General features: G+C 42.6%; 1 protein-coding gene across 2 annotated transcripts in view; it reads left to right on the top strand.

The window, feature by feature from the left end:
• Positions 1 to 26,963, top strand: part of LOC149316731 (metastasis-associated protein MTA1) — a 103,716-nt gene that overhangs the window by 20,873 nt on the left and 55,880 nt on the right. For both annotated transcript variants that reach the window (XM_089516129.1, XM_089516131.1), the window contains exons 6-10: positions 770 to 887; positions 2,391 to 2,493; positions 11,304 to 11,403; positions 16,437 to 16,625; positions 25,627 to 25,701. In XM_089516129.1, coding sequence (XP_089372255.1) covers positions 770 to 887; positions 2,391 to 2,493; positions 11,304 to 11,403; positions 16,437 to 16,625; positions 25,627 to 25,701 — 585 coding nt within the window. The remainder of the gene's footprint in view (positions 1 to 769; positions 888 to 2,390; positions 2,494 to 11,303; positions 11,404 to 16,436; positions 16,626 to 25,626; positions 25,702 to 26,963) is intronic.

Genomic DNA, 26,963 nt, shown 5'->3' with positions numbered 1-26,963 from the left:
TGAGAAGGTAACATCATTCAGTGCTGTCATGCTGGCCACATGACCACTGGACAATGCTGGCTCTTTGGCTTAGTAATGGAGATGAGCACTGCCCCCTACAGTCAGTTACAACTAGACATTCATGTCAAGGGGAAACCTTTACCTTTACCTTAACATAGGCCCGGTACAGACAGGCCCTTTATGGCACGCCCATGACTTGCTAGGGTTGCTCGAGTTGCCCCCAGACTGTGGAATGACCTGCTGGAAGAAATATGACAGCTGAAAATGCAGATGGAATTTAAAACAACATTAAAAACACCTATCTTTTGGCAGGCCTACCCAGCCAATTTTAAATCATGACTTTTTAATGTGTGTGTGTATACACACACATATGAGTGTATTTTAATGGTTTTGTAGTATTGCATTTTAACTGTCAGTTTTATGTGTTTTCTTTCTTTTCCTTTTTTTAAAATTGTGTTTTGTTTTATATCATGTTGTACCATGCCTCGAGCCTTGAGGAGAGGCGGAATAATAATAATAATAATAATAATAACAACAACAACAACAACAACAACAGTTACATTTAACTTACTTCAATGGTGTGACCATAATAACACTAGAACAAGGTTTCTCAGCCAGGGTTCCCTGGAACCGTAGTGTTCCTTCAGACATTGTTAAGGCATATGTGAAAGATCATGTTGAGAGGGGCATTTTTTGAGCTATAGATACAATAATTTTTATGTCGAGATTCCCTAATGCGAATAATAAAATACTACTTTTTTATTTCTAGGACTTCTTTTTTTATTCACTGGTATATGACCCACAGCAGAAAACACTTTTGGCTGATAAAGGAGAGATTAGAGTTGGAAACAGATTCCAGGCTGATATAACAGACTTCCTGAAAGAAGGTAGCTGCATTTCTCTCTGAATAAAGATTTTGTATTGTGTTATAAGAGATCTGAGTACGATTTGAAATAGACATGATTTCTTCACTCCTGTTTCCAAACAGAAGATTGAAGATTATTGTCTTGGAAGTTGATGCTCTTTTCACCTTTGTGGTCTCCTAAGCTTCCTCAATAGTTTAGTCTACATAAGCAGCCTACCAAAAAAAATCAGGAAATTTAATTGTAATTAGGATAGTCAAGCAACTTTATATATAATATTTATTATTTTGTAGAACAATTGAATGTTGTTGGGTTTTTCACTTTCACACTCCTGCAGCGGTCCATCATGCATTGCACTGGTATTTCATATACTGTATAGACGTTTCGGTATTATAAAGTACTTTCAGTATCACCTGTATTAATGAAGGAGAACCTACCTGTATTAATGAAGGAGAACCTACCCCCTTCCAAGGCCATTTATTCCACTGTCAAGCAGCTCTTACTTTTATGTGGTTTCTTTGAATTACACAAATGAGTGTTGCACAGGTACAGAGCCTTCTCTGGAATATTATATTATAATAATAATATAATTTATTTATATTCCGCTTTTTCGCAGAGGAATCAAAGCAGATTACAACAGTTTGAGAATAAAACAGCATACAAATTAAAAATTACATTTAAAACATTCCCAAAACCCCAACCCGCCCCCAATCATAAAAACAATGATCAATCCATAAAAAGAGATTAAACAGTAGGAGCATTTAAAACATTCCAATAAAAATAAAATAAAATTACAGACAGATTAGCGAAAAAATGAGTTTTCCTCTGGGGGAGGGAAGGTGGACAGGGACAGTGGTATCAATATCGATTCTAATGTCAGTAGGGGGAGGTGAGTCTAATCTAGTCTAGTCTGGAAAGGCTTGCTTCCCAGATCAGGCAGAATCTGGTAACTTTAGGGCATTCCAAGTGTCTCCCTGGTAATAGTAGTTCCCCGCTCTGCTGCTCCCATGTTAGTGCAGTGGTGAACATACTATGGGTTTTAGTCTGAGCTTTAAAGGAGCTTTTCGGGATGTTGAATTCTATCCACAGAATAAGTCCAGCACCTTGGCAATGCCTCTAAAATGTAGACTGAACTTGAAGGGGTTTCATGGTCCCAGGCACAGACACCAGAGCCACAAGCCTGGCATCTATTAGATGTCAGAAAGCCAATGCAGGCCATTACTCCCCCCCCCCCCCCCCCTTCCCCTGTGCTTTCCATAGCAATGCTGTGAGGAAATGCAATGGATACCTGGGATGAGCCAGTGTTGCTGGAGGGTCAGACATGGGCTTCTCCCTCCATGGCTGTTCTGTGCAGTGTGAGAGCTGAACTCTTATTACTGGACAGACAGAAGAGTGACACATTCAACAGTTTATGTGAAATGCTTTGTGTGTTTTCTTAGCAATGTGGAAAGAAAACTCAAATCAGTGTGGTGGGATTTATTTTCTTTATAGGTGAATTACTAAAACTTTTTTAAAAATTTTATTTAGGTGAAGATGACGGCAGAGATCAGTCAAAGCTTGAAACAAAAGTTTGGGAAGCGTTTAATCCACTAATAGACAAACAAATAGACCAGTTTCTTGTAGTAGCACGGTAAGGAAAAGGACAGTTTAATTGGCCTTTTCATCTCATGTTTTGTTCTATTAAGAAAAAACTCTCCTTGTCAAGCGAAATGTTTTCTCTGTTGATTTATTTATTTGCTGTACAATGGTGGGCATTTATGGTGGTTTTATTTTAATATGAATATATCATCGTTATGAGTTTAACAGCGTTAATTAATAATGGGCGGAGACTAATAATAGTAAAAAAGTTTGGAAACATTTATAGTGACAAGTAAAAATATTACATTTGTTAACAAAATTAAATCTAAAGCTGTTATCTATGGAGGATTTGCTTTTCCTAAATGGATCATATATTATAGGAAATTCCATTTAAAATACATGGCCCAGTTTATTTGCTGTTGTTGATGATGTGTGCCTTCAAGTCATTTCCAACTTATGGCGACCCTAAGGCAAACGTATCATGGGATTTTCTGGGAGGGATAAAGATGAACTCAAATGGAGGGTGGCAATTTTGCGCACACATAGCATACATATTTTCTATAGTAAACAGCACTATGAAATGATAAGGATATGGCACTTGTTGTTAGCACCTGCAGTGTCACCTCTGTGCCCTTTATTTATTACACTAAATAAATATAAATAGAACAATATGGGAAATGGAAAGAAAAAGTATGTGTGTGTACACACACACACACACTTTTTATGGATACTGTTATCATTGGATCAGAATTTGACAAAGTTATCCAAAAGTGATATTTTCAAAAATCAGATTTTTAAATTAAACAGAGGTCCCAAAGGCATAAGTCTACATATATATCTCCCTGTTCAACAACTGAACATCTGTAATCTATATGAAGATATTTTTGAAGGAAATTGTAGAGAAGAGAATGGTTTATGAATGTTATGGAAGCTAGATTTCAATATATCAATTTCAGAATTACAGTGGGACAAAACATGCAACATACCATGTTATAAATTTATATCTTTCTCATTCAGGGGATGTACATTGAAGACTATTCATCAATAGCATTTAACACCTGTTAAAATTCACAGAATAAATAATGTGTTTTTGTTAGGGTTGTGTTCCAACTGGAAGAGCAGAGAATAGTGGATACATTGTCTGAAAGTGGTGATTTTTTGAAATCTACATTACCAGGAGCTGCATCTTAGAGGGTCTTTATTATGAATAACTGTTGGGATTCAGCTTTTTAATACAATGTAAGCATTTAAAAGGGTGCTATTTTTGAATGCACATAACTTAAAAGCAATGCTTCTGCTGCTTGATTGATAGTGTTGCTGTTTTCTGAGAATTCTTTTCCTGTCTCTTTTTCTTTGTTTCTTTCTTTCTTCTGTTGTATTGATTTGTTGTTATTGCTTATTGTTGTAAATATACTTAAAAACTAGTAAAGGGTTGATTTGCTAATAAAGCAGACTTTTCAAACATTTCATTTTGCTATTTCTTCCATCCCCTATCCAAATGTACACTAGTGTATTCGAAAATCTTCAGCCTAGAGCCACGGTCTAGAACAGTGGTCCTCAAACTTCTTTGGGCCACCACTCCCTTTCCTCTTGGATGACATCCCTAGCACCTGCCAACACCTATTTCTTGGTATTAGCTCTGCTGTTCTACTGCAGATTCAAAAGAACCAGTCTCAGTTGCTGCAAAGGGAGAATCTTCTCCCTGGTGAGGAAGGACTTAATCCAAGAGAAGCAAGAGAGGCAAAGGAATCTTTTGAAGAATTGACTCTGGGTACTCCTCCCCCTCCCTCCCCAGAGACTTTTCAATGCAGTTTCAAGTCATCACCTCTCCAACATAGTTTCTTTTGCAACAACCCCCCCTCAACCTGTCCAACGAAAGAAAGCAGGAGCAGCAGTGCAGCTCCAACCTGCCAGCCATATCCCAGCAAAGCTTACACAGGGTTCAAAATGTGAAAACTCTCTTTTGCCGCCACCTGCTCTAACTCCTTGCTCTAGTCAGTCAGTCTGTCCCAAAATAGCACTTCGGGAGTGAGCTCCTGCAGGCAGGTGAAGAATGGAAGATGCCACCATACTAACTGCATGGTAGTTTTAAGAGACTGTGAAAAGAGTTTTATGCAACCCTCATCGCCACCATGGTTCTGAAGTCATCTGTTTCTCTTTGTCTTTCTTGAGTATCATTACTTTGACTGAATCCTAATAGATTTGAATTATAGTTGTCGATTTTCTTCATCCTTATGCAAGTTCGAAATTTCAGAAGCAGTACTCTCCTGTTTCTAGATATATAACATGAAGAATGGTTACATTGGAAGATGATGCAGCTGCTAGGGCTTAGAGAAGAAATAATATTTCTCAGTTAGTTTAAATCTTTATCTTTGTGAAACTTTTTCTTTGGCTGACATGATTCTATGACATCAAGTTGTCAACCTTTTTGTGAAGAGCTTGGGTGTACCATGATTAATGTTTTCATGTTGTTAAAAAAATAAGTGCAGAGTATCTTTATGTATCACATTATTTTCACCAAGACCAAATAACACTGAGATACTTGTACCAATATTCAAATATCTTTTCCTTGACTTTACATCATACATACCAAATTATCTTGTCTACTTTTGGCTACTCTGGATGATGGTATAACCATCAAATAAATTCTGTTCACTGAGTTCCTATAGAGTCTCCTAATGTGTTACCTATTTTAAAACTATACTCTGGTGCATAAACTATACTCTGAACAAGACGTCACTGTTATGAAAAAAGAAAGATTTCCAATTGGCATTAGTTCTATGATGAACACATCTTATGGGTAGCAGGATTGGACTTGGAGGAAGCAAATATGAAAATTGAGTGGTATAAAACTAAGTTATGTTTTAAATTGGAATTTTGTAATTGTGCTGGCCAAATGGCTCTAATAAAGTTATTATTATTATATATGAAAATTGAAGGAATGAATATAAATATTTTAAAACACCATATTACTAAGAGAAAATAGCAAAGGTTTGGAATGACTAGGATGAAAGTTAAGGGGGAAAGTGCAATATACAGTTGAATGTTAAGGAAACAAAAATAATGACCACATATATTTATATAAGGGAAACTTCAAAATAGTTAAAGAATTTCTTTGACTCAGTTATTGATCCAAATGGAGACTATTGTCAAGAAATCAGAAGACTAAGAATTGGAGGGGTAGATATGAGGGAAGTAGATGAGATTATCAAGTGTGTATACGAAAGTCTGAATCATTCATGTTGTAGTTTTTCCAGTTCTTCATGGTCTGTGTGACTCGCACAAATGAGTTATCTGCGCCTTCACAGTGCATCATTTGGGCCCTTCTAGAACTATTATATAAGTATTTTGTTGGTTGCCCAACCCATCCTCCACATGGCTATCCAGCATACTTCCCACCATCCCACCTAAACCCTCAGTTCCTTTTGTCCATTAGAACATCAGAATCAAAGTAACTATTTGTGAGCTTTTGCTACTCTTTAAACTTTCACTGTTTTTCTACACTTTCAGACTGTGTTTTGCTTGATTCTTTTGAATAATGATTTGGTTTTGTTCTGGACTGCGTTTTTCAGCTTGATTTATATTGTTGACTCAGTAATGTTTTCAGTTTAATGATTCAGTTACAGTGGTCTCCTATGGCATTATCCTGCTCCTTCAAAATAAGGTGCCTCCTGTGGGACTAAGATTCTCAAAAGGGATGGCCACTGATACTACCTCTAGTGCCTTGACAAAAGCCATAATGTGGGGACTTGTGTTTGCTGGAAGGCATTCACTGCACAAGCATGCAAAAACCGCTTATCCAGGCTCAAGGCTCTCTTGAATGAACAAGCCCTTGACAGCCTATAACAAGCTTGCCAGTTCCAGCTGCACGAGCAATAGCATTCAGCATTTACATTTCTATACCACTTAACAGTGAACTCAGCACTCTCTCAGTGGTTTACAGTCAGTAAGCCAATTGCCCCCAACAAGCTGGATACTCATTTTACCAACCTACAAAAGGATGGAAGGCTGAGTCATCCTTGGAGCCTTGGAACTCACAACTTTGGGGCTGCAGTACCAGCATTTAACCACTGTGCCACCAGGGCACCAGCTGCCTATCTTTACCATCTTGATTTTCACTGGCTTTGGCTGAATCTGACTCCTTTATTTGGGTAATGCTGAAAAGGTCTTTCCAGGGTGCTGAAATCTGACAGGAGAAGGTACGAGACGGTTCTAAATACCCTGCTTATGTCTCTACCCATTCAAAAACATCATTGATAAGGTGTGTCCCATTGATACCGATTCTCAACCTTGGGTGCCTTTCACGCTGTGCAGATCTTTCCATTTTGAAGGCCTGCACTTCAACTTCCAAGCACAAGATTAAGAAATAGACTACAAAGGTCACCCAGTCCATCCCCCTGCCATGTAGGAAGACACAATCAAAAATGGCAATCCAGCCTCTCTTTAAAAACCTCCAAAGACTCCACTATACCCTGAGGCAGCATATTCCACTGTTGAACAGTTCTTACTGTTAAGATGTTTTTCCTAATGTTTAGGTGACATCTCTTTTCCTGTAATTTGAATTCATTGCTCCATGTTCAAGTCTCTGAAGCAGCAGAAAACAAACGTGCTCCATCCTCAGTATGAAATCCCTTCAAATATTTAAACATGGCTATCATATCACCCCTTAACCTCCTCTCGCCCAGACTTAATGTACCCAGCTCCCTAAGCCTCTCCTCATAGGGCATGGTTTCAGCTTGTCAATATCCTTCTTGAACTATGATACCCAGAACTGGACACAGTATTCCAGGTGAGGTCTGACTAAAGCAGAAAAGAGTGGTACTACTCACTCAACCTAAACACTATATTCTTCATGATACAGCCACAAATCATATTGGTTTTATAGCTGCTGCATCATGCTACTGACTCATGTTCAGATTGTAGTTTACTAAGACATTACCTAGATTCCTTTGACATGTACTGTTGTCAAGCCAAGTGTCCCCCATCCTATATCTGTGCATTTCATTTTTTTCTGCCTAAGTCTTGTTCCTTTCATTTCTCCCTGTTGAAATTCATTTTGTTAGTTCTGGGCCACCTCTCTTATCTGTTATGATCATTTTGAATTCTGATCCTGTCTTCTAGGATATTGGCTACTACACGTAATTTGGTGTCAACTGGAAATTTGATAAGTGTGCCCTTCATTCCATCATCCATGTCATTTATAAAAATGTTCAATAGCTCTGGGCCCAGGATGTAACCCTGTTGGACTCCACTAGTCACTTCTCTCCAGGATGATGAGGGAAATAAAGATATGTTACAGCCACATCATTCCCTTTTAAAGCTTTACAAGCTTATATCTATCAACACTGAGATATAAGCTTTGCAAGTTTATAACTATCAAAACAGAGATAAGATTAGTCTGACATGACTTGTTTTTGATAAATCCCTGTTGACTTTTAGTCATCATGGCATACCTTTCTAAGTGCTTGAGAACTCTCAAGCTGCATCACCATCTCCACCTCTGGATGCCTCACAATGTCCAAACCACCTTGTTTAATTTCAATACCAAAGAGTGAAGCAACAGTACTGATCTCAGTGAAATTGAGACACTTTTCACCACACTTTGAGGAGCAAGCTAGACCTTCACAGAAGTCCCCACAGATTGTTCAAGGGGCTACTGCTTCTGAAGGTGAAATAGTCTAATCCCCTTGTGTGTAGTAGCAAAGATTGCCTACACCAGGACCCTCCATTTGAATGTTTCAACCTCCTGTGCAACTTCCAAAACCCTTCCTCCCGCTCCGTCTCTGTCTCAGCAGTCAGTTTGGTGCCACCAGTCATTTCCTCCAAGCTCTGGCACTTCTTGAAGAATGACATTATCATCTTGATTCAAGCCTCCCAGGTCCAGATTGCCACTGATCCGTTGGTACCTCTACAGATCAAACTAGCATCAGGATGAACATGACTGGGTGCTACAGCCATGGAGGTTACAAGTGGTACAGATCTCATTGACATTTTATTGTTATGACCACTCCCCATCTTTGAAGTTTTACTATGAAGAGCTAGAGCAGAACTCTCTCATTGTACACATCTGCTTTATAACAAACATGACCCACTCTACCACTGATATAATCCACATCCCCATCAATTCAGTTGAACTGAATGAATGCATCCTGACCCCATTATGTCTGGACCTCTGGTCCTTCAACCCAGTGGTGTCTAGGTGGTCTTGCTCTCAAGCCTTTCCACCTGCATCCTCCTGCAAGACCTCTTCTGCTAAATGCCACCTCCAGTCATACAAACAGAGCCTCAGGAGCAGGGCAAGGTTCGTATTTGACCCCTTCCCACCACTGGCCCCTGTTCTTCCCCCCAATTCTCCTCTCTTCAGCAGCAGACTGACAGTTTACCATTATACCTGGGTTGAGATAACATTGGGTTGTTGAGTCCTAGACATTGTCCAGGGCGGATGTGCTGTAGAGTTTTGGGACTGCCCCCCTTCAGGGGTATTATTCAGACACACTCATCAAGGAGGTCAGCACTCTTTTCCACAAAAGAACCTGCCCCTGCCTTATCGATCCCTGGTGTTTTTTCTGGTGCTCAGAACGAGATGCTGTATTCCAGATGGAGCCTGACCAAAGCAGAATAGATTGGTACTATTACTTCCCCTGAACAAAGCACTATACTTCTATTGATACAGCCTAGAATCACATTGACTTTTTTAGCTGCTGCATCACACTGCTGACTCATGTTCAACTTGTGGTCTACTTGGACTCCTAGATCCCTTTCACATGAACTGTTGTCAAGCCAGGTGTCCCTAATCCTATATCTGTGCATTTCATTTTTTTCTAAGTGTACCTTACATTTCTCCCTGTTCATTGTGTTAGTTTTGGCCCAGCTTTCTAATCTATTAAGGTCATTTTGAATTTTCATCCTGTCCTATGGGGTATTAACTTGCTGTTACCCGCCTCGATCTTCAAAAAGGGAGAGGCAGGATACAAATAAATATTATTATTATTGTTATTATTATTAACTATTCCCCATAATTTAGTTTCATCTGCAAATTTCATAAACAGGCCCTCTATTCCTTCATTAAAGTCATTGATAAAGATGCTGATGCCTGTGGCACCCTGCTAGTCACTACTCTCCAGGATGAAGAGGAACCATTGGTTAGCGCCCTTTGGGTTCGACCTGTCAGCCAGTTACAAATCCACCTAACAGTATCATTTTCTAGTCCACATTTTAGTAACTTGTTTGCCAGACTATCTTCGGGGACCTAGTCAAAGGCCTTACTAAAATCAAGATATGCTGTATCCACAGCATTCACTTCATCTACCAAGCTAATAATTTTATCAAAAGAGAAAGAGAGAGATCAGATTAGTATGGCATGACTTGTTTTTGAGAAACTCATATAGACGTTTTGCAATTATGACTTTCTTTTCTAAATGCTTACAGTCTGTTTAATGATCTGCTCTAGAATCTTTCCTGGTATTGATGTCAGACTGGACAGATGGTAATTGTTTGGGTCCTCTTCCCTCCCCCCTTTTAAAGATGGGGACATTTGCCCTCCTCTAGTCTGCTAGGACTTCTTCTGTTCTCCAAGAATTTTCAAAGACTATTGACTTTCCTGTGTCTGCGCAATTGCAGGGTATCTACCTCAGGTTCCACAAGAATGCTGCTAGTAAGGCTTTGAATACAGCTATTGCTGGCCTGGTTCCTGTTCTGCTTTGTTCCATTTGCTGACATTTCCCATTTATGTCTCACCACACCAAGGTATGTTCATTGATCACTAGCATGGTGGATCAATTCTGTGACTGTCCAGGCTGGTATGGCCTTCCTTTCTCCACAGTCAGAGGTAGCAGTCACCATGGATGGCTCCAGGGAAGGATGGAGATCTCACATGGAAGGCTTTTCTATGAGAGTATGTTGGACACCTGAAGAGAGTTTTTTCCACATTAACAGTCTTGAGATGCTAGCTGTGGAGAAGACATGTTGGGTCTTTGAAATTCTATTGTGTGGTAGGATTGTTCAGGTAGTCTCGGACAACAGAACTGTAATATATTGCCTAACAAACAAGGTGGAATAAAATCAATCTCTCTGCTTGTAATCACGTGTTGTCTCTGGGACCTGTATTTTTAAAGATAGAGGTATCTCTATCTCGGAAATCAATTTGCCAGAGGAGAACATCTTAGAAAATGCCTCAGCTGTTCACCAGTCTCTTGTCATATGTGGAGATCCTTTGAGAGGTCTTCAGGGGTGGGGCATGTTGCAGGTGGATCTTTATACCTTGGCCAAGAACAACCAGTGCCAGATGTTCTTTTCTAGGACTCACTGGGGGAAGGACTTGGTTTGAATCCCCACTAAGCCATGGATACCCACTGAGTGATTTTGGCAAGTCACACTTGCTCAGCCTCAGAGGATAAACACCTTCTGAACAAACATTGCCAAGAAAACCTGTGATGTAATCATCTTAGGGTCACCATATGTCAGAAACTGCTTGGAGGCACACAACACAACAATAATTTAAATGCTTTAGCCCTTGTGGGGCAGAACTGAAACATAAATTTACAACATCTAATATGACGTTATTTGACAAGACTTTTCTAAGATAAGTTATATTGCATATAGTTGTAAAACATATTTCTACATGTCATAATAAATTCACTGCAATGTCAAATTATGGAGGCTTTTAAAGCTAGTTTCTACCCTACTTCAACAGGAGAAATGTATACAGCAAATATTTGGGATAAGCTTTTTGGGCTGTGTTGATAAATACACTTTACAAAGGCACAAAGTGAAAATAACAGTTGCTGAAAATCTGATAAAACATGCTTGTAAATTTTTATATGCTTGCAATATGGCAAGTTAACTTCCTCTTCTCCTCTTTAGCTCTGTTGGTACATTTGCTCGCGCTCTAGATTGCAGTAGTTCTGTTCGACAGCCAAGCTTACATATGAGTGCTGCAGCAGCCTCTAGGGACATCACATTGGTAAGAATCTAAGACAATAAATTATAATTTTCAATTTTTAGTGAAGAGTAATATTTCTGCTGTACTAATAGAATAGTGCTCCAGAATGGATGGTGCTTTGGAGTTGCAGTTAAAAAATTTTTTGGAGGGCTGTACAATTCCCATACCCTTGATATATACGTTATATAAATAACATGAATGTAATATGATATCATTTGCCATGGTTAATCCTAGTTTTACCCTGTCTTGGAACTAAATGAGTCCTAGTGGCATAGTGTTGGCCTTTTCTGAATGTGTGCAGAACACTGTAGCCTCCACACTCAGTAATGTGCTGTTACTTGTACAGTGTCCATTTTTTCATTTTGGCTACAAGGAAACAGATATTAAACCATTTTACCTGCAAGACCTCTGTACTCAGTGAAATCTCTAACATTTACCCCCTTATAAAACCTAAATCTTATATGTACCATCATTACACAAACGTTAAAATTTGTTGAGAGTATATTTCTTACAATATTGACATATAACCACTTCCAACTATGTAATAACTTCCCCTAAATACGATTTCAGTACAAAAGTGAGAGTAATTTAATCTAAAGTCCAGATCAGCTTATGAAGCCTGTCTAATGTTTCTTTTGCCTATTTGTATTATGTCTTGCCTTTCACACAAAACTGAAAAAGGCAGCTCACAACAAAATTAATTAGAAAGGTACAGATGAAGACAACAAAAAAGTTATATTATTAAAATGCTGCTAAAAATTGTAATTTTAAAAGATAGTTGAATTACGGAGGCTAACCAATGGGTTAAAATTACAAGACAGAATATTCTAGCTAAACATTAAGAACTTGGTAGTAAGAGCTGTTCAATAGTGGACAAGAATATCTCAGAAGGTGATGGACTCTTCTTCAGTGAAAGGATTTTTTAAAAAACATTTTATTTTGAATGCTTGAAGTTGAAAATATAACACTTACCATATATAACAATACAGTAGCCTAGAGAAGAGATGGTTAAGCGGTGATATAATAGCCCTGTTTAAGTATTTGAAGGGGTGTCACACTGAGGATGGAGCAAGCTTGTTTTCTGCTGCTCCAGAGACTAGAACACAGAACAATGACTGCAAGCTACAGGAAAAGAAATTCCACTTAAACATTAGGAGGAACACACTCCCTTGGAGTGTAGTGGAGTCTCCTTCGGAGATCTTTGTTTAGGCTGGATGGCCATCTCTTGGGGGTGCTTTGATTGTGATTTCTTGCATGGCAGGGGGTTGGACTGGATGGCCCTTGTGGTCTCTTCCAACTCTTTGATTCAGTGAGTCTATGAATAAGAGCAAACAAATCAATAACAAAGATTTAACAATAAAGAAAATAATAAATCAAAATGAAAGCTGCATATCTGAGACATTCTTTTGTTCAAATGATTAAGTCAGAAAGTTACCAAAAAAGGAGGTTGTCAGTAGTTTAGGCTGCATGTGCATCAGGGAGATGTCACCAGAAGCCTGTTTGACAAGACATTCACAAAACTGAAAAAAGGAAGAAAGAAAGAACCCCAACTTTCCATTCCATTGGATAACGTAATAGCATATACAGTGCTCCTGTGTCATATGCAAGAATGCTTTATGTGGCTTTCAGCATGGGGAGAAGGGGCAGTGCGTCCCATAGGGAAGAATGGGGCGTGTGCCCATGGTGCACTGGAGCCGCCGCGTGCACAAGCCCCATTCATTTAAATGGGCTCGGAATGGATCCCCCACATAAAGTAAGGGCACACTGTAATGGTTTTTCCATCAAGATCATCTTCCATATTTTATGACACCAAGTATTACCTTGAGTTTTCCAACCCTTGGTGAATTCATTATGAGCAGTAGATAACTGGAGTGAAATCATGTCTTTGTGTTTTAAATTAGCATTTTCTTAGGAGTAAATAGAAGTCCCAATTTAGGGCAGAAATGTATTGTTTGACATGTAATATTTGAGATTTGTCTTAATACTTGAGCCCAAACGTTATAAATCATGGGACAGTGAATCCATATGTGTCTATACATGCCTTTCATTGAACAATCCCTCCAATAGAAGGGTGAAGAGCCCTTCAAGATTAAGGCAACTTTATTGGGGATGAGGTACCATTGATGAATCACTTTTAGAATATTTTATTTAGTACGGTATAAACTAATCTAGATTTGCGAAGAGGAGTAGAGCAAAGAGGAGTATGTCAAATGCAAAACCATTTAGAGTCCAGGATTTTAATTTGGAGTTCAAATTCCTAAGTCCTTTTAGAGGATTTCCCATCACTATATTTACATTCAGCAAGACATATATATTTCTGCTGCTCTTCTCTATGAGAGGAATTTAAATCAGTGCAAAAGATTTCAAACATGGTAAGAGAGTGGGTAACTCCCTTTGACTTGAGCTTTTTAGCTAAGGAAGTAACCTGTTTAATTTGAAACCCATTAGGTGCAATTGGATCTATAAGATTTTTGGGCAGTTTTGGGTTTGCAACAATTAAATAAGTCTTTAATATAATAGATGCCTTTATCTGCCCAGTCTTTAAATTGACTTTATCTGATTTATTTTTTTTCATGTGCTAAAAATGTACAAATTGGGGAAGGGTGAGGAGTAATTCTTTTGTCCATCAACACCAAACGTATAAACAGTTTTGAAGATAAGGGTTAGTATTATTTTGTATTATCTTATTGGATAAGAAATGATACTCAGAAGTCCTGTCCTAAATGTAGATTCACTGATAAGTTCTAAAGGAACCCATTTTACATTTGATTTATTGCAAATGAGTTTGATTAATTGGCAGGCTTAAAATGCCTTAACGTAAGCTTTGTCAATGGCAAGTCTCTCCACAGCTGGAAAATTGTAACAGTGTGCTTTAGCAAATCTAGGCTTTTTATTATCAAACATATATGTATTTATAATCATTTGCCATTTTTTGGAATACTGTTGAAGAGGTGCAAGGGGAATAATAGAAATCATTTGTTTAAAAATAGAATATTTAAAAAGATAAAAGCACTTAAAACCATACACTTTAAAATAATACAACTTGAATAGATTGGAAAAGAAAGAATAATTCTGGAGTAAGAAACGCTTTAGTCAATGTTATTCGGTCTAATAATGACAAATTTAGGTTTTCCAAGAAATAGTTTTAAAACTTATCCAATTAGTAATTGGTTTAGAATTTCTAAATATTAATTGTAAATTATCTTTGTGAGGAGTATGCCTAGATATCTGAAACCTGAGGGATGTAATTGTAAGTCAGTTACTGATCTCCAGTATTCCTGCTGTGTTTGTGGAATCAGTGGAGATTTTAAAACAAAGATTGGATGGCCTCTCATCTCAGTGTTACTATAGATATGGATTCCCACTTTGATTGTCTGGATTAACTCTTGTGGTCTCTTCTAATTTTCCATTCTATGATTTTATGTTTCTCTGAATTTTTAAAAAATAATAGTTTCTCCTCTTTAAAAGCTACTTCCTCATCAATCAACCAGTTGCTGAAACCCATTGGGAGTAAAATTTTATGTGCTGGCAGCAGGACTATCATGAGGGAACTAGACCACTTGGAAGGGGATTCTAGAGCCTAGGAACAGCCTCCTCTTGCAGAAAGCTCTCTCTTGCACCCTTGCCAAACATGCCTCTGAGAGTGGCACGACTGAAGTCTGTGTAGACTTGTGTCAGAGAATATTGTTCCTTTAATATTCTGAAGACGTTCAAGTTGTATAAGGCTATATAGATTATAGCATATAAATCTGAAGAAAGCTAATCTTATGTGAAACTGTAGTAATAAAATAATTGCATGCTTCTTCTAACTAGTTAACAGTCTTGTCACTGTTTTCAAGTATGTTACAGCAATCCAAATGGAATTAAAACAGGCAGCACTGTGGTCAGATCAGACATTATCAGCAATTGGCATTACTGCTTTAACAGCTTTAACAGGTTAAATACACCGTGGGCAACCAAGAAAACCTGGGAATCCAGATTCAGGGCTGAATCCAAACTATTCAACACACCACCTTTTGAATAGACAAAACCTTGGAATAGACACTGTTTCACTTGTGCTTTTTAATTGAATTTGTATGGCCATTTCTCAAGGATGCTTTAGATGTGGAATTCTACATTGGCAGGAGGTTGTACAGGATGCTTCTTGTGGTCACTTCCAACTCAGTGATCCTATGAATCCCTAGTGTAAATCATCAAACTAGGTGACCAAAGCTTGCTGTGTTTCATAATCAGGCATGATAAAACAGATGTAGATTTGGAGGTTAGTTTTATTATTAATTTTTCATCTTCATTTGACAAACATATTTTTGTAAGAGAGCAGTAAATGTACAGTACTTCTTTTTGAAAAGACTGATGAATATCAAGATTGCCACCTCCTGTAGTCTCTTTATCTATAAGCTCTTGGGACACTTGAATCATATAGCAAAATTTATTGTTGTGTGTTGTTTGCATTGGATGTGAGTTGAGTGGTTGTAATGTAGAAGCATGGTTTCAGTTGTATTATATCTTCATAGTCTGCAAGTGTCTTTCCCAGTAAACAAACCCATTTGGCCACTACTCTCCCACTGACAGCCAACTGGCTCCAAGATCATGGCAAAGGTAGATAAAATTATCCACAGTGTACGTACCATATATCCTAGTTGTCTAAAAACCTGTTTACTAAAGGTAGGGCTAGTAACAGTTGCAGTTTCACAGCATCTTGGATATTAGGGACCATTTTGAGTTCTGAAGATATTTTTCAACTTTCTCCTTTTTTAAATGAATTGTAGAATTGTATTTCAAGATGTCTGAATCTGAAATAGAGATTACTAATTTTGCTTGGGAGAAAGGGTTTCCTGTGCTAGTAAAATACACGGATAACTTTGAACTGTGATCCCCTTTGGGAGTGGAAATACAGTTTGTTGCACATCTGGTTGTGATATTGCTTCTATTAACATATATAGGACATGCATCAGTCATTCAATTGCTGTCATAAATCTTTGATTTTGAAGTACACTGTATAGATACATAGTGGTTCTCTTAACACTTCCTGTTTGCTTTGCTTTACTGTGTAGTTCCACGCCATGGATACTTTGCACAAAAATGTCTATGACATTTCCAAGGCAATCTCTGCCCTTGTACCACAAGGTGGGCCTGTTTTGTGCAGGGATGAGATGGAAGAATGGTCTGCTTCAGAGGCAAATCTCTTTGAAGAAGCCCTTGAAAAATATGGAAAAGATTTCACTGATATTCAGCAAGATTTTGTAAGTAGCCAAGGGTTTTGCACATCTATTAAATCATGAGCAGAATTCTCTATTTTGTGAATTACAGCTGCCCTACCATTTAATTCTCCTCAGCCTTATTCCATAGAAATAATATAGATGAAGTTGCAATGATTATGGTCCAAAACAGATGGACAAAAATTGCCACCTTCTGGCCAATCCAGGGGCATGGCATGCAGATGATGCATGTCCCTGGATCAGCCAGAAGCCACACCAAGGCCAGCTAACGCAGGCCAAAACTGGCCACTAAAGGCATGGGGGAAAACGCTCCTTGTCATCCGTCTATTCCTGACCACGGCAGTGGCCGGCCTTGGGACTGTGGCATCCAGTTGCTGTGGTCCCGCTCTGATTGGGAGTCGATTGCAGCTGAAACAGCTTCCGGCTGTTCTAAACTGCCAGTCTGTTTCACCCCTTAGTAGCATGGAAGAGAATTGTCAAGATAGAATATGTTAGAATATATTGTCAATATAGAATATGTTAGTGTAGGTTTGTTAACATGAGTAATGAGAGCTATTATTGGCTTTTATATTTACCAACTGTGAGCAGTCAAAAACATTTTCCTACCTCAGTGATACTTTGATCTGGGATCAGCAATATGTCAGGGATTTCTTGAAGCGTACAAGATCATTTTAAAACTAAATCTAATTTGGTACATGTGGCCTAGTTTCATTCAAAATCTGGGGAAATTATACCCAGCTGTATCAAATTAAAATGTTGACATACTTGTAAACTTGTTCTACGTCTTGCCTGTTACTCAAAAGGAGGCTCGCCATAGCACAGCTTTACAGCTCTGCCAAAATTATTTCAGCTCAGAATGTACAGTGTAAAGCTGACATTTTTTTTAGCAAGCTAATTATGATTAAAGAATATAGTGTTACCTGGCTGGGAAGAGTTAGAGCTCCTGGATTCGTTGCCCAGTTGTAATCACAGATAGATGCGACAGCCAGGTGAGGTTGATACGCCAGCTGCGACCCTACTTGGAGCTGGGGGACCTAGAAATGGTGGTACATGCACTGGTAACCTCATCTTGATTTCTGCAACTCACTCTACATGGGGCTACCCTTGTGCCAAGTTTGGAAGCTTCAACTGGTGCAAAACATGGCAGCTAGGTTAGTTGCTGGTAAATCCAGATCAGACCGTATAACACCCATCTTAAAATCTCTCCACTGGCTACCAATTATCTTCCAGGCGTGATACAAGGTGTTGGTCATTACCTTTAAAGCCCTATATGGCTTGGGTCCAGCTTACTTGCGGGAGTGCTCCTTCCATACAATCCGCCCCTCTCTCTCAGGTCCTCTGGGAAAAACTTATTACAACCAAAGAAGACCAGGTTGACTACAGTTTCCCAGAGGACCTTTTCATCAGCCGCTCCAAAAATGTGGAATGATCTGCCAGAGGAGATCTGTCAGATTACCACACTTGATATCTTCAAGAAGGCTGTCAAGATGGATCTCCTCCAGCAGGCCTTCCCTGACTGGCCTACCCCTCCCCCCCAAAAAAGACTACCCCACCTGCCCATAGGTTTTTTTTTTTACTTTCTTCTTCGTGGTCTCTGCGAATCATACAAATGGGTTTTACTGCGCCTGCGCAGTGCTGTTCGGAACCTTCTGGAATCACCGGGCAAAGTTTACTTTGCAACATATAGAAACTTTTTGGCGGTAACTCCGCCCACCCGTTATAAGGCCCCTGCCTTCCCGCTCTTTTCCCCAGTTCCTTTTTTCCGCCGCGCTAGCTGCTTCTGGGAACTTTCGCTTGCTCTGATTGGAATCACTCTCGTTTTTGACCTTCGGACTGTTTTTGACCATTCTCGCTCTCCCGCCCCTGGTAACTTCGGACCTTCAGACTGTTTGACTTCGCCTTTGGATCTCGCTTTGACTCGCAGGATGTCTCCTCCTTTCAAGAAATGTGACATCTGCAGCGGAAAGGTTCCTGTTCAGGACCCCCATTCCTCTTGCCTCTTCTGCCAGGGCCGGGACCACGACCCCAGGGTCTGCAGCCTCTGTAAGTCCATGTCCTCCCAAGCCCGTAAGAATCGGGAGTCGCGGCTTACGTCCGCTATTGCCCAGGGCAAGATCAGGGAAGGGGACCCTCGCCCGGCGTCAGCTCCTTCTGTCTCGGCTCCACCTGCCCAGGCTCGTAGCGGCCCTTCCAGCGCCCCTCCTTCTACTTCTCTGGGGCAGGACAAGGGGAGTTCAGACTCTTCTCGCCCGCCGGCTCGCGGTGCCGCTCCCAAACCCCCGAAACATCCCCGCACATCGGGATCAGTCGGGCAGGAAACGGCTACCGGCCATACGGAGGGAGTCTCCTCTGAGACATCGGGAACGTCCCGGGCGGCTCCGGAGAAGAAGAGGTCCAAGTCCAAGCCTGGATCGGACCCCGCACCGAGGAACACTGCCTCCGAGGAACCCTCGGGCTCGAGGGATTCCGCTGCCCGTACCGAAGAGCGCGCTAGTCGGACGGCTACTATCTCGGAGTCCCCGATCCAGTTCTTCCCTCCGGATGCACCGCCTCGTCACAAGTCAGCCAAGAAGAGGCAGTTTTCAGCCCCGGAGGCGACCTCATCCTCTTCGGCTAAGAGGTCCAAGTCAACCTCCAAGACTAGCTCCCATATGGGCTCACCTTCCAAGAGGCGCTCGGACGACGCTTCCCTCCCTCGCAAACCTCACCGGGAGTCCCGCCGTGACCGCCCGCGTCCCGACTCTCCGGGACGGGTCGACCCTCTGGCCACGCCTATGGTGGGCAATCGTTCACCCACGGGAGACCTTCACCATTCCCCGACTGCGAGCCGCGTTCGGGACACCGCTGCCCAGACTGTGCCAACTCAGACTCAGTCGGCGACAACGCTCCCTTTCCTCCTGTCGGACGACGAGGAGGTAGCTGATCAGCCACCGAGGTCTCCTTCTCCAGTTTTGCTGGCTCCACGCTCTCCGACTGATCCTCAGTATTATTACGACTCGGAGACGGACCAATTTTTTCTCCCGGTCCCTAAGGAGGTGGTCCTCTCCAAATCTTCCCGAGGTCGGGACCGTCCCCGGGATTTGGACCAGCCTCGCGGCCAAGGATTCCATCGTCGCGAACTTCCTGACCGACCAGGCCCATCGGCAGCGGCTCCATCTCGGCGTGTGGACAGGCCTGTCGAGCACCCCAGACCGTATGCTGCGGTGGACTTGGGAGTTTCTGATTCCGAACCCGAGCCTGTGGATTCGGAATACTCTTCGGGAGATGACGACCCGGCCCAGAACTCTCCACAGCTCTTGCACCACCCAGAGGCGGCCTCTCCTACAGATGATGTCAGGTCGTTCCTCGAGCATGTCATCAAGATGTCCAGGGCTCTGGACATTGACCTCCAATATCCCGAGGAAGAGGCCAGGGACCCCCTTGAACGCAGGGTTCGCAGCAGGGCCCACTCTACGCCTCTGGTCCCCTTTATGCCGTCCCTGGAAGCCCTGGTCAGACGCTCGTGGGACTGCCCCTCTTCCCTGGTGGGGCCGCCGCGCAAGATCGAATCCCTTTATAAGGTTTCGGCCCCAACTGCTCCGTGGCTGACCTCCCACCCTCGGCAGAATTCTGCTATTGTCGAGGGTGCCCAGCAAACTGTGACTCAACGGCAAGCGGCTGTGCCGTTTGATAAGGAGGCCAAGAAGGTCGATGCCTTGGCCAGGAAGGCATACGCGGCTGCAGCACTGGCGGTGAAGGCAACCAACTACACCGCTTGTATGGGTGCATATATTCAGACCCTTATGGAAGGCATCTCCCCCATCGTGCCCGACGTTCCGGATGAAGCCCAGCGAACCCTCACTGAGATTAGGGATGAGACCCATTCCATCGGCGCATGGCTCATCACTGCTTCCAGGAACGTCGTAGAGTGCTCGGGCAGGGCCATGGCGGCTTCCCTTGCCCTAAGGAGGCACGCTTGGTTGCGGGGTTCGGACCTCAACGCCAACGTGAGGTCTACTATCGAGGACATGCCGATAGATGATTCGGGCCTCTTCCATGCTGAGACGGATGACAAGTTAAACCGGAAGTTTAGGCTGAAGGCAGCGGCGAGGAAGCACGGTATGTCTGCCCCCGCCCCTGCTCCATTCCGTAGGAGGTTCCGCCCTTGGCAACAGCAGCAAGGCCAATTCAGCAGGTCCTCCTACCAGGACCGGCAGTTTCAACAACAGGGCTCTCAACGCCAGAGATACCCTTCCCAGTCCCCGTCATCCTCTGGTCGCCGCAACCAGTCTTCTCGGTACCGCAAGAACCGACGCCAAGACCCTGCCCAATCCAAAAAGAGGGCATGAGATCTTTCCGCGCACTTCGCCTCTCCCAGATACTTTTTAGACATTCTTCGGCCCTTTGTCAACGTGTGGGCCTCCATCTCCTCCGACTCTTGGGTGCTAAACATCGTCCGTAGGGGCTATACCCTCGAGTTCGAAGAGCTCCCGACCACCGGAGCTTTCATTTCCACCCCACCCTCGGACACCCTTCTCGACGAAGTGCGCGCCTTACTGGACAAAGGGGCTATTTCCCCTCTATCCCCTGATTCCTTCCATACGGCCTTTTTCTCCAGGTACTTCACGGTACCGAAGTCCGATGGGGGCATTAGACCAATTCTGGACTTGAGAGATCTAAACCTCTTCCTCCAATACCGCCGTTTTCGTATGGTAACTTTGGCCTCCATTTTGCCTCTCCTACACCAGGGCCTGTGGTTCGCGACAATCGATTTGAAGGACGCCTACTTCCACATCGGAATTCGGGAGTCCCACAGGAGATTCCTCGCCTTCGCCGTCGGCTCCGACGCCTTCCATTACAATGTTCTTCCATTCGGTCTGGCCACAGCTCCACGAGTCTTCACAAAGTGCATGGCCCCGGTGGTAGCTTACCTCCACCAAAAGGGTTACAGAGTCTTCCCTTATTTAGACGACTGGCTGTTTGTCGCGGACTCCCAGCAGGACCTTCAAGGTGCAATTTCATTCGCCATCCGGCTGCTGGACTCTCTCGGACTGGTAATCAACAGAGAAAAGTCACATCTCACCCCGTCCAGACAGGTCAAATTCATCGGAGCCATCCTCGACTCCGAAAGATGCTCCGCCTTTCTTCCAGCAGACCGGTTCCAAGCACTGGTAACATCACTCAGCCCCTGCGTCTCCCACAGAAGAGTGAGAGCCAGGGACGTCCAGATCGCCCTGGGGCACATGGCGTCCACGACCTTTGTGACACCGTGGTCGAGACTTCGCCTACGTCCACTCCAGGCTTGGTTTCTCTCGGTCTTCTCTCCGATGGAGGATTCCCCGTCCAGATGGTTAACGGTACCGAGACCGGTGGCCGCCTCCCTGGGTTGGTGGCTGGACGAACACAACGTGTGCGCCGGGATGCCCTTCCACCAGCCGCAGCCAGAGGTCACCTTGACAACCGACGCATCCCTAGAGGGCTGGGGCGCCCACCTCCTCGACCTAGTCGTAAAGGACAAGTGGTCGGACTCGGACAGTCTTCTTCACATCAATGCCCTCGAGATGCTTGCAGTCGAAAAGGCTCTGAGGGCCTTCGAACCCGCTGTGACAGACAAGGTGGTGCTCTTGAAGACGGACAACACCACCGTGATGTATTACATCAACAAACAGGGTGGCACCAAGTCAAGCACACTCCTCGAGATTACTCTCCGCATCTGGGAGTGGTGCATTCAGAGACAGGTTCTTCTTCAAGCAATCCACCTGCCGGGAGAGGACAACGACTTGGCAGACCGTCTGAGCAGATCGTCCTCGGTGTGCCACGAGTGGAGACTCCATCCGGACACGGTCAGCGTCTTGTTCGACAGGTGGGGAACCCCCCAGATCGACATCTTCGCGACCGCTTGGAACAGCCATTGTCCCCAGTTCTGCTCCAGGAGGCCAATGACCGGATCCCTCGGAGACGCATTCGCCTTCCTGTGGACGGAGGAGTTCCTTTATGCCTTTCCCCCCTTTCCTCTTATCATCAGGGTGGTCTCCAAGATGATGCTAGACCACACGGACGCGATCTTGATCACGCCATGGTGGCCGAGACAGCCTTGGTTCGCATCCCTTCTACACCTTTCCAAGAGGTGCTTTCTTCGTCTCGAACCTCGCCCGGACCTGCTGTCGATACGGGACGGACGGATCCTCCATCCGGACATCGACAGCTTACCGCTGGTGGCTTGGAGAATCCTACCCTGACCGCCCTCCCTGACGCCGTGAAGACGGTGATCCTGGCTGCGAGGAAACCTTCTACTCAGCGTTCCTATGCCTTTAAATGGAGGAGGTTTTGCCTCTTCCTTGAACAAAAGGGCTTATCTCCTGCACAGGTATCCACTCCAGTGGTACTGGAGTTTTTGATGGCACTTTTGGATGGGGGGCTTTCCCTCGCATCCATCAAATGTTATCTCTCTGCCATCTGCGCAAAATATCAGTTCGGGGGGAGGGTGTCTTTCTTCAAGGATCCCTTGGTGAAAGGGTTCCTGAGGGGTTGTGCCAACCTTTATCCTCCTGCCTCGATACCGACACCGGCTTGGAGCTTGGAGTCGGTACTGTCCGCCCTCCAATCCAAGCCTTTTGAACCGATGGCCACAGCGGACTTGAGACTATTGACTTGGAAAACCGCCTTTCTTGTGGCCATCACCTCTGCCCGCCGTGCGGGCGAACTCTGTGCCTTACGTAGGGACCAGCCTTTTCTGAGATTCCACAGGGACAAGGTGGTTCTCCGTACGGACATTACCTTCTTGCCTAAGGTAGTGTCCGCTTTCCACATGTGCCAGGACATTGTACTGCCTACGCTCGCGTCGAACCCGACGTCGGAGGAGGAGCGGCGTCTACATTCTCTTGATGTCAGGAGAGCACTGGCATTCTACCTGGATAGAACTGCTGCCTCCAGTCGGTCCGAGAGACTTTTCCAATGCTACTCGGTACCGAAGAAGGGATTGCCTGTGTCGGCGCAGAGGTTGTCTAAATGGGTGGCTGGTACCATCCACCTCTGCTATGAAATCTTGGGCAAGTCTCTCCCCGGCAGGGTTCGGTCCCATTCTACGAGGTCGGTGGCAACTTCCTCTGCATTCCTATCAGGGATTCCCCTGGAGGATGTCTGCAAGGCTGCTGTCTGGTCCCAACCTCTGACTTTTATAAAACATTATAGGTTGGACACCAGAGCCATCCGAGACGCAGCTTTCGGGAGGGCTGTGTTGGTTTCAGGGCTACATTGATTGCACTACTGAGCGTTTTGTGTTTCAGCACTTATGTACAGATGTCACTGTTTTCAATTGGTCCATTGTTGATGTGCACAATGTCTATGGGACTGGTCTTGCACGACCTCTTGTTCCCTTCTCAGGTTTAGCAATGTTATTGCTATGTTTGGTTTGTCTATCTAAAAAAAAAAAAAAAAAAAAAGGGCTGACTCTTTTATGGTTCAAGGTGTTTATTGTTCTAATAAATATGCCTTTGGTTTATCATAGCTTTGGTTTCAGGACACTCCCTCCGCCGCATACCTAAGCTTGTCAGTCTAAACCCATTTGTATGATTCGCAGAGACCACGAAGAAGAAGGACAGGTTGCTTACCTGTAACAGTATTTCTTCGAGTGGTCATCTGCGAATACATACAAATCCCACCCGTCCGTCCCCTCAGTGTCCTGCTCTGATTGGCTCTTCCATCGCCTTACTTGGTGGAAAAATTGCGGAACTGGGGAAAAGAGCGGGAAGGCAGGGGCCTTATAACGGGTGGGCGGAGTTACCGCCAAAAAGTTTCTATATGTTGCAAAGTAAACTTTGCCCGGTGATTCCAGAAGGTTCCGAACAGCACTGCGCAGGCGCAGTAAAACCCATTTGTATGTATTCGCAGATGACCACTCGAAGAAATACTGTTACAGGTAAGCAACCTGTCCATCTGCCCATGTTTTTAACTGTTTTAATTAATTTTACTTTGTAATTGTAAAATTGAATGTCTTTTTGAATTTGATATTAAGTGTTTTATTTTTATGTTGGTGATGAGTTGGGGACTGAAATTTTATGACTTAGTGTACAATGTGTTTTTATCTTTTCTGTAACCTGCCTCGATCTGCAGGGAAAGGCGGGCTAAAAATAAACAAATAAATAAATTATTATTATTATTATTATTACTGTACTAGTTTCTAATATAATCAGAATCAGTGTTATTGGTTACTTTATTAAAATGAATGTTTTGGGGCCAGTTAAAAATATGGACAAAATATGGTTCAATTTTGACTCTTTTGGTTTTTTGTTCTGCGTAAAAAATTAACATATTTCTGTTTTACCAGATACTAAATAAGTTACAGACTAGTTTTGCTATAGGGCCGTACTAGTCTTAGTATTAGGCAGAGTGGGAAGGCGTCCTTAGGGGGCAATATGTTACAGAGGCATCCCTTTAGTCATTCTTTATCAGCTGTTCTTTCCCTGTTCTTGAGGGCTAGAATTCTGTGTCCACGTCACATGTTTTCTGCCCGCTAAGCTAGACTGTAGCACTCAGATACAGTGGTGAACATCCCATTACCAGTGCTGAAGTAAAATTACTAATCTGCTCATCTTATCTGGAGAAGATGGGTGTTGTCCTTGCCTCAGGCAGCAAAATACTGTATATATTCATGTATAAGTCTAGAAATTTTAGTTTTACCCTTGACTTATCCATGGGTCATATCAAAATCCATAATTTTGACCCCCAAACTTGCTCTCGACTTATACATGAGATTGACTTATAGTCGAATATATATGGTATATTCTGTGTATTGTCTACAATAAAAAAATACTTCAGACTTGCACTAAATGTTCTGTTAGCAAGCTTCTCTTTAAAATGCTTTGATAAATAGCTCATAGGTTTAAATTTAAGGTAGCAATACATTCAAGTTTCTGTAATCTTGACAACATGGGACTTGGTTTGGGAATGCTTAGCCACAGCTTTTTGTGCTAATAAATGTTCTTATTCAAGTCTTTTGCTGGTATGATTTTGTAGATTTGTCACCTCAATTTTTGTGTGTTCTTAGCTTCCATGGAAATCTCTAACCAGCATAATTGAGTATTACTATATGTGGAAAACAACAGATCGTTATGTTCAACAGGTAAGAACCAGGCAGTGCATTGACTTCAAAGAACTTGTGTTGTTTTAAACTCCTAACCGAGATTTGTCTTTTAGGGGTCTTTTTAATCCTATATATTCAGCCTGGTGATTTAGTGGATGATTATAAATGTGTTCCTTTTTTGGGGGGAGGGAGGAATACTTGAATGGCAAATGCCTCATAACATACAGAAACGTATGGAGAACTGGACTGATTTTGGATAACAGGATCAGCCGTCTAGTTCATAAGTGGAAAAAATACAGAAGAGCTGTGTGTCATCCTTCTCATTCTTAACAAACAAAAAACTATTATGTTCAGTGTGCCTTTCTTTTGATTTAAGTATTCTGTACAATTTTCCACTACAGCTCTGCCAGGGACTTAGAGTCAAATAACTGTTCACAGTCTTGTACTCATCTAAATTCTTTGCTTAATAGCCTGAAAAGAACAGAGTATAATCTATTTAAATAAATTTGCTGAGGATTTTTGAAGTATTCTTGCTTGATAAAAGTATGTTCCACATTGCTGAGTGTAAGAAGGCCTTCTGTCTTGAATGTAAAACAGCAGTGACCCTTTAACAGAGGGTCAGTATCAGTCCTGGAGGAGGGCAAACGTTGTCCCCATCTTCAAAAAGGGGAAAAAAGGATCCAAACAATTATCATCCAGTTAGTCTGACATCAATACCAGGAAAGATTCTAGAGCAGATCATTAAACAGGGAGTCTGTGAACATCTAGAAAGCAATGCCATAATCACCAAAAGTCAACATGGGTTTCAGAGAAAGACGTCATGCCAGACAAACCTGATCTCTTTTTTTGATAAAATTACCAGCTTGGTAGATGAAGGGAATGCTGTGGATATAGTATATCTTGATTTCAGTAAGGCCTTTGACAAAGTTCCCCATGATATTCTTGCAAACAAGCTTGTAGAATGTGGGCTAGACAAGGCAACTGTTACATGGATTTGTAATTGGTTGACTGACCAAAGCCAAAGGGTGCTCAACAAATGGCTCCTTTTCATCCTGGAGAGAAGTGACCAGTGGGGTCCCACAGGGCTCTGTCCTGGGCCCAGTGCTATTCAACATCTTTAGCAATGACTTGGAGGACAAAATTGGGGGCATACTTATCAAATTTGCAGAAGACACCAAATTAGGAGGAGTAGCTAATACCCCAGAGGACAGGATCAAGATTCAAAATGACCTGAACAGTCTAGAAAACTGGGCTAAAGCTAACAAAATGAAATTCAACAGGGAGAAATGTAAGGTACTGTA

The sequence above is a fragment of the Sceloporus occidentalis genome, unplaced genomic scaffold (assembly GCF_023333645.1).
Source record: "Sceloporus occidentalis isolate IW3139 unplaced genomic scaffold, rSceOcc1.0.p SCAF_3, whole genome shotgun sequence".
Classification (NCBI taxonomy): Eukaryota; Metazoa; Chordata; class Lepidosauria; order Squamata; family Phrynosomatidae; genus Sceloporus; species Sceloporus occidentalis.
The sequence above is the reverse complement of the archived record's forward strand: the minus strand, read 5'-3'. Positions and strand labels throughout refer to the sequence as shown.